Source organism: Clarias gariepinus, chromosome 16 (assembly GCF_024256425.1).
Source record: "Clarias gariepinus isolate MV-2021 ecotype Netherlands chromosome 16, CGAR_prim_01v2, whole genome shotgun sequence".
NCBI lineage: Eukaryota > Metazoa > Chordata > Actinopteri > Siluriformes > Clariidae > Clarias > Clarias gariepinus.
Genome location: NC_071115.1, coordinates 14,893,123 through 14,909,598, shown reverse-complemented (window position 1 = coordinate 14,909,598; position 16,476 = coordinate 14,893,123). Strand labels below are relative to the sequence as shown.

The 16,476-nt window shown below is 36.4% G+C and overlaps 1 protein-coding gene across 2 annotated transcripts in view; it reads left to right on the top strand.

Annotated features, from left to right (window-relative positions):
* ttyh2l (tweety homolog 2, like) overlaps positions 1-16,476 on the top strand; it is a 54,961-nt gene that overhangs the window by 24,194 nt on the left and 14,291 nt on the right. For both annotated transcript variants that reach the window (XM_053514810.1, XM_053514811.1), the window contains exons 4-6: positions 29-249; positions 3,500-3,595; positions 10,317-10,389. In XM_053514810.1, coding sequence (XP_053370785.1) covers positions 29-249; positions 3,500-3,595; positions 10,317-10,389 — 390 coding nt within the window. The remainder of the gene's footprint in view (positions 1-28; positions 250-3,499; positions 3,596-10,316; positions 10,390-16,476) is intronic.

Genomic DNA, 16,476 nt, shown 5'->3' with positions numbered 1-16,476 from the left:
TTTCCTAAATAAACAGACTCTCTTTCAGGTGTCTGGCTCTTTAAGCAACGTGCAGTTACGGCTAAAGGAGCACCTGGCACGGCTGGACGAGATCTTTTCACCTCGGCAGGACTACACCCAGGCCCTCCGCTTCATGCAGCAGATGGCGGACAATATCATCCGGCAGCTCACTGCCATGCCTAACATTAGCCAGGCCAGACAGGACCTTACCACAGTCGCTGATAAGGTCAGCCACGTTGAGTATTACAGGTGAGTCGTGTTGGTGTAAATAGCCTTCGTACTGTGTTACTTCTTCATGAGTTATTTTAAAAAGACTTCACTTTGAATGGGTGTCTGACACTACGACCTCACATTACCAGGGTTAAGGGTCTGTTCTCTGGTGTGAAGTTTTGCATGTTCTCACACCTCTTAAAAACTCTGGTAGGAACACTTTCCTTCACTTATATTCTATACCACTTATACAGGAGCCTGGAGCATATTCCAAGAGAATTTGGGAACGAGGCAATGGACACCCTGGACAGGGTGCCAGTTTATTACAGGGCATGCACACACACATACAAACGACAGGCAATTTGGGATCACCAATTAGCCTAATCTGTATGCCTTTGGGCTGTGGGAGGAAACCGGTGTACCTGGAGAAGACCCACTAAGCAGGGAGAACATGCAAATTCCATGCACACAGAACCCAAGGATTGAAAAGGGAAATTGGTATTGTTACACAACCAGTTCACAGATTACACACACATATATTAAAATGCATTGTTTACATTTTAAGGTGCAATACTCTTTCTGTTTGGGATATAATTTAAATACCTAAGGAGTAATTCCCATCAGTGTCAGTATCATGCTTATTAGCAATAGCAGAGGCTCGTATGTGTGTATTATTTTAAGATGCTTGGCTACAGTGTGTGTGTCGCACAGTAGGTGTAAGAAAAACGTGTATGTGATCAAAAATATGGCTCCGTTTTATTATCAGCTTTGATGATTTTGTAAGGGCGTGATATGTGCAATATGTACAAACTGAACTGAAGATCGCAGCCAAGACCGGCAACACGACAAAAATAATGAAACACTTATGAATGAAGATATATAAAAAAAAACAAAAAGACACACTTGAACGTGTACGGACGTATAAATTTAAGAGCACAAAGTTGCTTCATGTTCGACTGCATGAAGAACAAACCACAAACATCCTCCTTTCTTTATTTAAGTTAACATTACACAACTTCCTTTAAAAATGGATTCGAACCTTTTTTCTGTGACTAAGACGAGACGATGACAAGACGTCACGAATATCCATGAACAGTGACAGTAATGAAATAAAAGTAAAAAATAAAAACTAATATAACACTTGTCTCTATTTTTGTCAACATATAATTTTTTTATTTAACATTAGTAAGTTTAACTGGGATCCTTGTTTAAATGCGATATTGTTTAAGTGTAGTTTTAGCTTACAGCCAGAGAGAGCTAGCCACATCAAAAGCTGAAGTGTATTTGATTATTTATTCATACTGTAATGCAAGTAATATGTAGGTTCCTGATTGAGTTCTGGCTTTTATGCATTTTATTTATTGTTATTAACAGACAGTGTTGAACGTGCTCATTGTTGTTTGGAGGATTAGAGTCCTCACAGAGCATGCACCACATTATTGTAATGATGGCCAGTGAATATCAGCTGGGGATTGTTGTGTAGAAGTGAAAGGTTTAAATAAAAAAAAAAATTTCTTAGCCAACATGTCGCATTTATCAATGGCTGTGTAAAAGGATGTTCTACCAAAGAGAAAAATACTAATAAAAACTTGAGTCCTAATTTGTTCCAGTTTTAGATGCTTACAGTAAACATATCAAATCACAATCAAATGCTTTATGTAATGAAAGGGATTAATAACAATTAAATATATTTCTTTCTTAGCTCTAGTTCATGTCACATTTATAATTGGGTGTTTAGGAGGATGTTCTAACATTAAAAATGTTTTCTCCTGCTCTAATGACTTCATTTAAAAAAAGAAAAAAAATGAATGTGGTCTAGTTAGTTTTTTAGGACTGTAAACCTAGTTCTGAAGTAGTCATTGTGATCTATGAACATTTTTATTCATTTTTATGTGTGAACTTTGAGCCAGCTCTTGTGAAACGTGAACTTGCCCAATACTGTTAGCAGACTGCTTAGTGTTTTGCTAAATGGGTTTATTTTGTTGTGTTGTAAACCTGCTTTAAATGGAAAAATGGCAAGTTGCTGAAACATAAAATTTAAAAAAAGGTTACAGCACATTGCATTAAATAGGTTTAGATTTGTTTTATGTTATGAAATGACTTTGAGAGAGTAATCATGCCTAGGAGGTGAAAAACAGAACGAAAGATAATGTGTAATGTAATTTTCTTTTTTTGTCGGAATGAATCTTAAAAATAAAAACAAATGCAGGTTGAGTTTGGTGTTTTGGTCGACTTTTTATTAAAAAATAAATGGATTCATACAGAAGTCAAATCCCGCGACGTGTTATTCTCAGGACAGAACACTCTCATTGCGGTAGTGTACGTGGCTTGCATGTAATGGATTATAAGTTTGGTCACTGTCATTCTCCGTGAGACGTAAAGCTATTCAGAGTGCTATTAACAGCCCCGGCAGATTTCTGGCCTGCAGACAAGCGCCATTAACTAGCACGGAATTATGTAGGAGTCACTTGTGCCATTGACCTTTATCCAGGCTTTAAAGCACTCCCTCATTTCCACTGGCCTTTCAGAGCTGTTAGGCTTGCCGGATTGACTCATATATTCTCTATGAAGATCGCATTCCCGCTTGTAGTCTAGCGTGTTATGAACTAGCAGCAGGCATATTGATATAGGGCTCGTATTTCTGGCGACCGGAGGACTGTGGTATTGTGCGCACCTTTTTTCTCCATTACTCACAGGGCAAATCTAATCAGCCAACTTCCTCAGTCTGTCTTTGTCTCAAGGTGTATGAGTATACGATTATGGCTTTATCTGCATGCCTTAGCATTGCTGTAGATGTTTAAAATACCTGGAGAGCAACACAGTAAATATATGATAAGAGATCTGATGTTTTTTTCAAATATATGATAAGAGATCTCATGGTGTTTTTAATCATCAGCTTGTGAAGCTGTAATCAGATTTATCTATTATGTTAACCTGATGAACATGACATTAAAATTATTAGGGAGCTGAATGTTCTGCAGTTGGTGGTGTACAAGCACAGAGCACACACACTTTCAGAGAGAGAGAAAGAGCTGCTGTCCATACTGTCTGTTCTCTAGCTCATGAAAAACTTATGTTTATGGATTTGCACTACTGAATTATTAAGTTGTTACACATACACATGCACGCACGCACACGCGCACACACGCACACATGCACACACACACAAAGTCTTACTGGTGTGTCATACATTTTAAATTTAACATTGTGTTGAGCTATGTCTTTGTTTCTGTGAAAGAGCAAGTGATATATTATTGTATCATGTATGATTTAATTCTGCTCCTTTCAGATGGCTGATGTATCTCCTGCTGCTGATTCTAGACCTGGTCATCTGTCTCGGATGCTGTTTGGGTCTGGCGAAGCATTCTCGCGGGTTGCTCACTGCGTGAGTGCTTCTCATGTTTCTGTATAATTACCGAAGGAGCACAAATCTACTTCTCTTTCAATCAATATGCATTAAATATCCAAATATAGACATTTCCTAAATGTGTTTCTGTTTCTGGCATACAAAGTAACATTTACACTACCAGTCAAAAATTGAACACACCTTCTGTTTCCATGGTCTTTCCTGATTTTTATTCTTTCTACATTGTAAAACAATGCCAGAAATATTTCATACAGTAAGTCCCTGACTTACGAACATTCGAGTTATGAATGTTCACAGATAGACGGACCGCGGTTCCACGAACAAATCACGGTGTGAAGCTCACGTATATTGTACAAAAAATAGACACTGCAGTGCACCAGATACCAATATTTACAATTATATACAATATTTTTAGTGTGTAAGTGAAAGTATAAAATGTCCAAAGTCCAGTATGTTGTACGTGTACACGTGTGGAGGTGCGGGAGACATGAGTCAGCCTCACCGGTTTCAATGAATCAGTCCACGAGGATAGAGAATGGCTGTCCTGTTAAACTGTCCTGATGGTAATGATAATCCTAATTTTGGAAAATCCGAAACAGAGTTCATAGTCCAATACAGGTCTTGGTGAGTCAACACCATGTAGCCTTGTCCTCCCTCTGACATATTCACGGGATATCATTTAAATGTGGTCAGCTGATTCTGCTGAGCCACTCCGCATTTTTTTTTCATTCTAAAATTCTGAAATACCTAAATAAGCCAATATCAATAAGATCTAAGTTTTTAAAACTCTAATGTATAAAAGTAAACATCAAACTGAACCTGGAGACCTGTATCTGCATGATTTGCCCTGCTGAGACTGAGGTGATCGGATGCTTGCATGAAAAGTGAGCGCACATAATTTCCTCCTAAAGTGTCTGTGAATGTACAGTGTTGTGCAGAAGTCTTGGGCCACCATTTATTTCTTTATATCAAATTAAATCAAATGGTGTAGATTAAATTAAAGAAATTGGAACACATGTTTTTTCTGTGATAGTGCCGAAAATACAATTTGTTTGTTTATGTCACAACCTCACCAGCAACCATATTTACCCTTTCATCTGTTCCAACCAGCATCAGCAGTGTACTGTACTAATCATCGTCCTGATCATCTGTCATCATCTGTAGCTATCTCTTACTAATTCAGATACAGGGACTGGACTGAAAACCAGAGCTAAAAATGAGAACCAGAAAAGTCCTTCAAAGAAGAGCTTTGCCTGGAGAACTATGCCTCAAGTCTACTTTAAAAAATACAAGAAAGTCATGCTCTTCGAATCAAAATATGAAAAAAATAAGAGGTGGCTCAACTCAGACTCTGGCAAAGTACTGTACTGAATGTTTAATGTAGAACGTACACAGATACCGTATGTATTCAGGATGCTCTCTGGAAATACTGTATGTATCAATTGTCATGTAGTGGCTTTTCCTTCTTACTTTTACCACTAACAGATGAAGGTTTTAGACTTATACGGGCAAAGCAACTTTATTCTCAAGCACTTGAGGGAATAAAAGACCCGTACATTGTGTGCTCAGTGCACTCTTCCTTTTACAGCTCTTTGTATACTCCTACTAATGTCTATCTAGAAGGTTTTGTGGTTACCAATGCTATGGCGAAACCTGATGCTATCTTTCGGCTAGCATAATATTCAGCAGAAGTGCGCAATGTTTCGTGCAAGGTGGGGAGTTATTGAACTAAGGAGGTTTTGTTCTCAAACGTCCTAAGTTTATCTGTAGTTCGCAGAGAGGCGTCTAGGATATACACATACAGAAAACATGACTATTATGTGTTTGTGCAAGTATATAAGTACTTACTGTAGATGATGTGAATATTTTGCAACTTAAAACGTTAAAGATTAAATGCTACCCAAGCAAAAATACCGTAGGGTTGTTGTTTTTTTCATTCTTTTAAAGTGTTTTTTGTTTGTTTATTTTTGACATTTTTTTTATTTGCCTGTCTCATTTGATAGTGTTTCCCTTGATATTAAATCACATAAGAAGGCAGTTCAGCAAACACAGCAGTAAAAAAGTGAGTCTATCTAAAGATGTCTAAAGCCTTGCTAGGCAAATGAGATTTTCTCATGCTTGGATGTCACTTCGGAAAACCGAAAAACTAAAATGAGTTCTGCTCAGAAAACTATTTGTATTTCAGGCTAGCACACAGCTTGTAGTGAACAGGAAGTCATTTGGGGCTTTATATATAAATATATAGTGGGTGGTATAATATGTGGTAGGTGGTTTAATATAAATAGATTATAGTGGGCTCATATCAGAGCTCGTTTATTTCCTCTGCAGCTAGTCATCAGTAGATGGCTTACTTTTAAATACCCTTCTTTCCTGTGTGGTATTACTTTTTATCCACCCATCTGTCTTCCCTGCAGGTGAAACAGCTGTGTGGTCTCTCTCTCCTCTGGTCAGATCATAATTCAGGAGCAGTTTGTTTTCATACTTTAATTTGTCCTCACTCAGGTAGTTTTAAATGTATATAATGGAATAACACAGTGGCAGTATAAAAACAAGCTGGGTGTGAATTGACACTGTGGTTGGCATGTCTCTCACATGCTGGCTACTTCCTTCTCTCCCTCGCTCATTTCTCATCCATCCATCCTTGTTTCCCTCTCCCTGCTCCCTCCACTTACTCCACTAATGCCTATCGATCGCTCTGCCAGGATGTGCGTGTATGTATATGCGCCATTGTGTGTGTCCGTGCACAAGTGCGCCCTTAACTAATTTTTAAGTGCTTCCAGTCCACTTTATTGGTGCTTTTAAGACCATAATCAGAAGGAGATTTGGTTCGTGAAAAGCTCAGCTGCATTTTTTTGCACTCAGCAGCGAATTATTTTCCCTATTTTATTTCTTTTTCTTCTTGTCTTTCTCTCTCTCAAAAAAAATCCTACTTCCTCTCTTCTTCTTGTTTATGTACATAAATATGCTAGGGCTGGACAATATCTATTGGTAATGGTGGTCATAATTCCTTGCTTAACAGATGTTATATTTTATTAGCGCATTCTGTCCGTCTTAGGGCTTGCAGTTTAGTGTCACCATTTTATAAATCATGCAATTTGTGTAATTAAATAATAAATAAATAAAATGGCGTGTTTCTTTTATTATTTTTTTTATAGGCCATTTTTTAACCATGTCAAATTATGGACTTGCCAAGTTGCAGTGGTCAGTCATTAAATGGAATAATGGGAACAATCTGGGGAATATGATAAGGCATAATTGTTGAAACAATTTATAATTAAAGCAAAGGAAGCAGAAAACCCAATGTGGCAGAAACCAGTGCTAAATGATGAGAGTTGCCAGATATGGGTGTTAGAAATCCTGCTGAAATAAAGGCATAATTAACTTATTCATCCATCTTTAGTTATTGCTTTATACTGGTCAGGGATGCGATGGATCTGGAACCATATCTGGATTGACTGCAGTTTTGCAGAGACTGCAGTTCATCATTTACAAACATTCACACACTAATTCAGTCAGATCATTTGCTTTTGCTTTAGAACAGGGATCTTTAACTCCAATACTAGAAGGCCAGTGTTCAACACAGCTTGTAAATCACCTCACCACATCTAAACACACCCACTTTTTAATAGTTTTCTGTTAGGATTCAACAAAGGCAAGGATATGCAGATAGAGATGTTTCTTGTGTAGCACTTAACAAACAAATAAACATGACTATCAACAAGAAATATAGCATGAAGTCAGTCCTATGTAATATACTTAAACACAATAGATGCACAACAAATACAATGAGAAAAAAAAGAAACTTAAATACATTTAGTCACTGACTTCTGAACGAGTTGTGTTCTGGGAGCACGTTTGTAAGTTGGATTCGTTCGTAAGTCTGACAAAGTGTGTGTTAAACACCTTTGACACAAATATATAACATAAAAAAAAACCACACACAGTTTTGGTGTTTTGATTCCGCATTATACTCTCGTTAAACTGCGCCCCTGGTGTTTACTACACACTTGAATGAACACCATTTTGACTCAGAGCTGTATTGGACTGTAAACTCTGTCTCGTTTAGGGATTTTCCCCGAAATTAGGATTACGCACACACAAAATATACCGGACATTTTATACATTCACTTACAAAATATTGTATATAATTTTAAATATTGGTTTTTGGTGCACTGCAGTGTCTATTTTTTTTTTACAATACACGTGAGCTATGATTTATTTATTTATTTACTTTTTTTTTGCTACACATTCACGATACAACTTAATAATACATAAGAAAAAAAGGTATGACCAATATAGTGAAATATGAATGAGAAAAAAGAAAATGTGTTAATAAACATCTAATAAGAGTCTAGTACATTGCTCAGTGTATTGCTACATGAATAGTTATGGACATGTTTATCACATTTATCACTACAAATTTGGCATAATTTACCAATCTGGCTTCCACCCTCAGCATTGGCAGCTTAAAAAAATATCTATTTATTTCAGCACATTCTGCAACAGTGAATAAGGAGTATTTTGGGTATATTAATGGCATGTATACACTATAGCCAAAAGTTTGTAGACACATGATTATTACTATATGACTTAACACAAACATTGAACACTAAGGATTTAGGGAACAGTTGTTTAGGTGTTCTGGTGCAACTTTGCCCTGTGCACAAAGTGAGGTCCATGAGGCCATGATTCAACAAGGTTGGCTGAATGAGTGGCCTGCACAGAGCTTTGATTTCAACCTCACTAAACTCGTTTGTTGCTGGAACCCCTGACCCTCAGATCGATCAGAAACCCAGAGCCTCGACTGCCTGAGACACCACTGTAATAATCCAATATTTGTAATTTTTTTGTAAAATATACTACACTAGAGTAAATTGCGTCTTACGTTACAACATCTCTTTTCATTCAAGTCAAAACAGAGAGAGATTTGCATTGCCTCATTGATATGCAAGACTATTCACATTTAATCCCACTAACTCAATTATCAGGTTATCACCAGTAAACATGATCTTTTGGCTTTTTGCAACATCTGTGTGTTTTATTAGAAGCTGTACATATACAATCGGTTCATATTATGGGAAATAAAACATACTGCATGCATTCATACACCTGTTCTACGGTTCACAGATGAATAAAACCATGCAGAATTAAAATGGCTGAAATACTTTTTTACTTCTAGTAATACTCTTGCCTATGAGTATTTCTAATGGAGCACATCGACCTACTTGTTTATATTGGAAAATATTTGCAGATAATGTTGTCATTATATTATATTATATTATATTATATTATATTATATTATATTATATTATATTATATTATATTATATTATATTATATGTGAACAAATTGCGGAAGTAGCTCTCATGTATTTTACAAGAATAGACACTGCAGTGCACCAGATATCAATATTTACAATTTTATACAACCTTTTTTTTTCCCCCCGATTTTCTTCCCTAATTTTGTCATGTCCAGTTCCTTACAGTCACTAGGGGCACATTAAGCTCATACCGCCATTTAGCAGTTTTTTGTTTTTTTTACACTTTTCTAAGATCTTGCATGAATAGTTGCATGGATAGTTGCATATTTATCACCCTGAGAGAACATACTTGTCTGTTGACAGTCAGTGCCTTTAAAAGATGATAATCTATGCTATCTCTAAACAAAAATTTTAAAACACCTTTTAGATAAAATATTGTAACACTTTTAATGGGCAATCCCCTGAAGAAACGCTCATCACCAGTTAATTGTGCATAAAATTGAATCTGGCCACAAGCTACTAAATCGAGGTCATGAAATAGGCTGTTTCATTATATGTTTAATTGGTTACTTGTTATTTAAAGGGAACCTATTACACTCCTTTTTAAATCAGTGTTCATAAGTCTTAGAGGCCTCCAAAATGTGTCTTGTAATGCTTTCACAATATTCCACTCAGATTATGCGTTCTGGCATTCCTTAATACCTTTCTTTACGGCAGCTTCAAACACATTGGTTAAGTGTCTGTATCTTTATAATGTAAATGAGGCTCTGCCCCCATGGACATGCAGTTTTCAAGCTAATCAGAAGACTGTTTCCCACCGATTTTTCAACCACTAACAGCTAACCTCACGCTTTTTTAGCTCTTAAAAAACAGACGGGTCGGGAGGTTTAGCACCACATCAGTTGGGTTTTAACTCGATATTGTTAAAAAAAGAATAGAATTAAGGATGTCATCATGAAGCAGGGTACCCCCATAACGGGGTGCCAAGCCATCACAGGACTGCTGTTAACAGAAATCCTTTTTATATTCTCTACCAGTTTTCAGAACAGTTATTATAAAGATACTATACAATATGCTGATATAATACTGCTGTGATGATGAAATCAGCTCAGGAATTTCACACTTATCATCTGCTACATTTTGACTAGCCCAAAATATTTATCCTGCTCTAGCATGCAGTACAAGCTACCGTTAGCCACATAGCTTCACAATCAGTGTTGGGTACTTGGATTACTTTTTTAATGTAACGAGTAATCTAACACGTTATGTCCGCCATTTAAGTACTTAGTTAGTTAGTTATATTTTCAAATTTAGTTATATTTTCATTATTCAGACAATTTATGTAATCCGTGAGCCAGACAGCAGTGATTCCGTTATTGTATGTGTCTAAAATTCATCCTACGTATATATAAAATTTTTCCTACATATATATAAAATTTTATATGGCCTATTATTTATTAAGTCTTTTTCTGTGTTTCAGTATTATGGTGTTAGGTATGCTTGCTCTTATTCTGAGCTGGACTTCACTTGGAGTAGGCATGGCCACTGCAGTGGTGAGTTGTTACTGTTCTAAACTGACTACATAATTACATGTTCAAGTTAAAACAGAACCTGTTACAGTTGAAACAATACTAGTTACAGTTCAACACTACGTTATCGTTAAACATTACCTGTTACAGCTAATGCACTGCCTGTTAATAAAACACTACATGTTACAGTTAAACACTACCTAAATTATAACACTACTTATTAAATTTAAAATACAGTTAAGCCTTGGATTGGGAGCATAATTTGTTCCTGAAGCTTGCTTGTATATCAAAGCACTCGTATATCAAAGTGACTCTCTGTGTGCACACACACAGACACATGGACACACACACACACATACACACCAGTTTACTGACAGAAACTCTCACTCACACAAGCACACAAACACACACACACACACATCATTTTTCCGACAGAGACTTCCACTCACACAAGTGCGCGCAGACACACACATACAAAGACAAAATAAATTTAAAAAAATTGCGCACACACATGGTAACAGTGTTGTAGTACGCAGTGTATATGTTTACAGATGTTGACTATACGAGTGACGCATGCGCACTGAGACCAAGCATGGGAGACGATGACCTACAATATTGATCATATTTCAAGATCTTGCTCATTTAACGAGTTAAAATGTATTTAAATTTTTTGCTTGTCTTGCAAAACGCTCGAAATCCAAGGTTTTACTGTACTGCATGTTTTAATTAGAACACTACTTGTTATAGTTTAAACACTATGTGTTACAGGTAAAACACTACATACTACACTTAAACACTGTTACAGTTTAACCTCTGTCTTTTAGAGTTAAAACACTACCTATTACAGTTCAAACTATAGCTGATACAATGTTTAAATACATCCTGTTAATTTTTAAGCAATACATCTTAGAGTTAAAACACTACCTGTTACTGTGTAAACACTACTCATTATAGTCAAAACACTACTTTTTACAGCTAGGACACTATATGTTACAATTTAAGCGCCTACAGTTACACTGTTTAAACACCACTGTTTAAACACCGTAACCGTATCTGGTTCAGCAACAAACACTGCCTGTTACAGACTTTCGTTAAACACTAGCTGATACAATCAAATCACTGCCTTTTAAAATTTTAAAACTACCTGTTAGAGATTAAGTCCTAACTACTACAGTTAAATCACTACCTGTTACTGTTTGTACATTACTTGTTACAATTTAAACACTACCTGCTATCCTGTAAACACCACCTCCTACTGTGAGAACACTACCTGTTACTGTTTATACAATGTTTATGCAATCACTCAGTTGCAACTGACCAAGAGCTTTTTTTTTTAATTGAAATAACCGAAGTGAGTGTTCCTAGGTCATTATGAAGGCAGAGGGAGTAAAGTCTAACTCCTTGCTTCAGAAGATTACCGAGACTCATAGAGTTCTATTCACTTTAGTCTGTGTGTCTCAGCGGTGCAGGCGGTTTACTAAAGCTGATTACAAAGCCCTAGTCCCTGGCCATTTTGGTTAAACAACCATCAGGCTTATTGATGTAAACAACTCTTCCTTCTGGGTCACTCCTGGCAGAAAGAGGTCTTGGTGGTACTTGCACCTCGGTTCTATTGTGTCTATCCTCCTTCTCTCTCTCTCTCTCTCTCTCTCTCTCTCTCTCTCACTCTTTCTCTCTCTGTCTTTCTTCCCCCATTTCTTTATTTCATATATTCATTGTTTTAGCCATGGATGTGCATACATGCACTGGCTACACTGGCTGCATTTATATTCAGTAGTCATGCCAGCATCTAATACTTTGTAGCTGTGTGCATGTAAGAGACGGATTATCAACAAAAAAAAAAGTCTTTATCTCTACAGCCGACTCTTTTTCACATTCTGGAGGGTCAGAGTTATCAGTATAAACCAATATAGCCTAGAATTGTTTAAGGATCTGTTTTATGGTTTAATAACATTCGTATGTATGTAAGTGTTCTGAATATCCTTGCATAATCATTACTGAGATAACTTTAATTCTTCGCAGACAAGAAGGTGGCATACTTCCACAAATACATATCTGAACTGCTTTCATTTGCAAAGATCCGTATTGTCAACGTGTGTACAAATGATTACAAAAAAAAAAAAACGTACATCCAACCAGTGTTTCAGACAAATGTCTGGTACAAAAATCTTTAACAGTATTTATCAAATAAATTTATATTAACCCAAATAACCTGATTGTATCCAAAACAAATGCTTTCAGGTCTTAGTTTACCCTTTGTTTTTCTGTGCTGTTAACCCATGTGGAACCAGGACAACCGCTGTCCTTCCTCGTGATTGTGAGGAGGTAGCCTTTGGAGCCAGATCTGTTTCTCTACAGAGAAGTGGAAAAGTGATTAATGATGTCACTTCTCAGACACAAGCCATTGACTCCGTCTCTCCGGGGGGATCGAGTCTTAGCATGGTTGATGAAGGGCAGGATGAGGGGTCGGTCACTTTCAGTAAAGTGTGCCGCTCCCCTGACACAGCGCCACATTGATTCAGGTCCCGCAGGCCTCACAGCCCTCTTTCTCCTAATCCATGTAGAATACAATGTAGAACATAAGTGCTACCAGGGATGGGTTCGAATGATCAATCAATGTCCGACAGCTGACAAGTAATTTAGAGGGGTTGACTGCTGAGGTTCTTTAATCTCCTTTTTTTCTTTTTTGTCGTTGTTTACAGACAAATGGTTAAAATAATCTGATTATGTTATCTCGTTTTATAAAGAAGTGTAATTTATATTCATTGTGACATTAAATGAGACCGTTACGTTAAGGAGTATAATCAAGATGTTTTAACACCCACTTTCCTGGGGAAAAAAAATCTTTGTTAATCTTTGTTGTTGTTTTTTTCTTTATGTGTATGGAAATTTTAACTGCTGGTTTTTCATTGATCTCCTCAGGAGGCTTGTTGGTGTCCTTGCATATTGATGTATTCTGGCTTGGCTTTTTGTAAACAGTTTTCCTTCAGGAAATGGTGTCTTTGGTTGCCATCATTGGCTGCCTTAATGTTTTTGTCTTTTTTCTTTTGCGACACAATAAAATATCGCAATATTGCGGGTGAGCAGAATATATAATCAGTACAATACAGTGTAGATTTATGTATTGACAGCAAATATAATGGAAAAAGGACAATATGTAGGCAAGAGTAAATAGTTATTTAATTCCAGTGTTTGATCCTGTCATTCATTTCAGAGGAAACTTATAGGCAGTAGTACCTCCGTGATTGTATTACTGAAAAAATATAGGCCATTGCTTAACAGCCATTGGTTAGCCTTGGTTATAATGTCATTATTTGTAAAAAAAAAAATGTAAGAATAAATACTGCCATTAAACCAGCTGCTTTTCAAGATGTGTGTATTTAGCAACTTTCTAGTTATTGTGCATAATTTAGTCCACTTTCTGTTTTTTTTTCTGCAATGATGATAATAATGATGATAATTTGGATACAGTAATAGATAGATATTTATTTAACATATTCACTTTTATGTATGTAATAAAGAAACATTATTCTGAGATGATGGCTGTGTTAAACTAGCCTAGTTATTAACACCTATACACAACTCCTCTCTGACCAATTACACAAGCAGTCATTCAGAAAACCTCAACCGTGATCATTTTTGAAAATATGTACTTTTGCACAAGCGTAAATGTTACACACTTAGATTGAAGCATGTCCAAATATTTCCACTGCAGAGCAGCAACGAGTGCCGGTGCAGCTGTGCTTCAAGTCAATTAGAGAAAATAACAGGTCTCCTCCAGATTTCATTTGCAAGAAGATGAATATGATGAAGCACTCTAATTGCGGTGTCTTTCAGCTGTTACACTCGTGCAAATGAGTGTGGAGGAGGAAGAAGAATTCTTAATTTGAGTCAAAAAAAAGAAGAGGTTTGCTTCTGATTTCAGTTAAAGCCATCATGATACTAAACATTGAGTAAATAACGTGTTTTTAGTCAAGGGCATTTCAACTGGTGCAGATGTACTGTATCTTGCAATAGATAATTTGTTTCAGCAGAATAAAAATTTGTGCATACCTGTCTAGTGTGCACCATGCTGCTTGGATTATCTGCTGTGTTTTACAATTAATTAAATGCTTGGTTCCTACACTTTTGAGTGTTGTTCAGATATCATTATTAGTGTTTGTTAACCAAAGCCCGATTTGGCTAATTTTATGACCATCTGTCATAACACTCCCTGTAGTTAAATGTTGGCTTATGCTTCTGTCGCTCTTTTTTGCAAAGCATGTGGCTTATTGTCATTAGTTTCTCAGAGGAATCCCGCAACTTGACCAGACTCAATGGAGTCTCTTCACTTTGAGTTGCAGCAGCGTTTTGTTTTGTTTTTCCCCAGCAATATTGAAGCACAAAACTACTTGCTATTTTGTGGTTACGAATAACGTGTTGTATTCCAGACACGTGGAAGCTGTAGGGGATAAGCACCATTTATTTTGATTACTCTCTTCTTCTGTTTTGTGGCTTGGGTGGATAGAATATAGGATTTTCTGTTTCTTTTATATACCTGAATAAAACCTCATTGATAGCTTAATGAATATTAGGTGTTGTGTTCTGGCAGCAGGGGTTTAGGCTGGACAGGAGTCCATTCTTTTATTCACATTGTTGCCCACTATAAATGGGTCATAACAGCTAATCACGAACATTGAAGTCTCTTTTTGACATCAGACTCTAGTGTTTTGGGTTGTACCAGGGGTATCAGATTTTTAGTTAACATTCAGTGTAAAACAGTACATTACACAGATTTGCAAGAACCTGCATACAATTGTTAGACTTACATTTAAAGACACGCAAAATGTACTTTTTACAGATTTTTAGACATTCAGATAGACATCTAGTGTGTGGGTAGAAAGAAATGGGAGAAAAAATAGCTTTTTCACCCCTAATTCGACCTCATTAAGCATTCAAGCATTAGTGGAATATGCTGGACAATCAAGCTTGATGCCTAAAGGCTTCACCTTTAGAGGCCTCGTCAGATCTGTTTTGATGGCACAAGAGGAACCTAACTCCTAGGTGGTTTTAATGTTAATGATTTTAATATTATGGCTGATTTGTGTACGTACACAGTGTAATTTCCCTGCATGTTAAATTGAAAACATTTGATAAAGCTCATCTCAGGACTAGAATAGTCACTTAGTCTCTTGAAACATGCATTGAAAAGTATTAATAAAATTTTTAGCATTTACATGGCAGTAGCATGCTGTAGGTCACATGGCTACATTCATAAGCAAGACATATAGATGGCATTTTTAAATCATAGCAATAATAATATGCTTAAACCTTAAATTGCAAGCATAATTCATTCCAGAACCATGCTTGTATATCAAAGCACCCGTATGTCAATATTGAATTTCCCCCATAAGAAATAACATAAACTCAGATGATTTGTTCCACAACCCCAAAATATTAATATAAAAATAATTAATACAAAATATAAAGTAAAGAATAAAACAAATTAACCTTACCTTTGTAAAGAATCATGGCTGTAGTAAGACGCAAGAGGAGAGGAGGAGGGGCTACTGTGTAGAACAACTTTTACACACGCACACGTCTTGCAAAACGCTCGCAGACCAAGTTACTTGCAATCCAAGGTTACATTGTATTAATAAATAACGGACGTCTTGGCCTAAAACAGAATTTCAGATACATTTAGAATTCATTTTGGTGATTAAAGTACACAACTGATCTCTTAAGATTGTTTTCTAATGCAGTACATTGTTTTGATTTCTACAGTATAATGCGGAGATTGATCAATTCTCTCTGGTCTGTGTAAGATACGGTAATATTTCAGGAGGACAGCCACAAGTCTACCACATCCACAATGACAGCAATTTAAAAAAAGTGAAATGAAAAAGATTTTTTGTTATCGCTTAGTGTAATAAAATTATAGGTGTTTTTGACACCTCATGAGGCCAGTGGTCTCAGTGCATACTAATGTATTCTAAATGTACTTCATTTGTATGTGAATAGTTTACCTTATCATAATTGCTTCTTTGGCTGTCATGGCTGGATCTCTGGACACTTTCGTGCTACTGGTTTCTTTATTTATTAATTTTTTTTAATAAAGCCTGAGCTTACCAT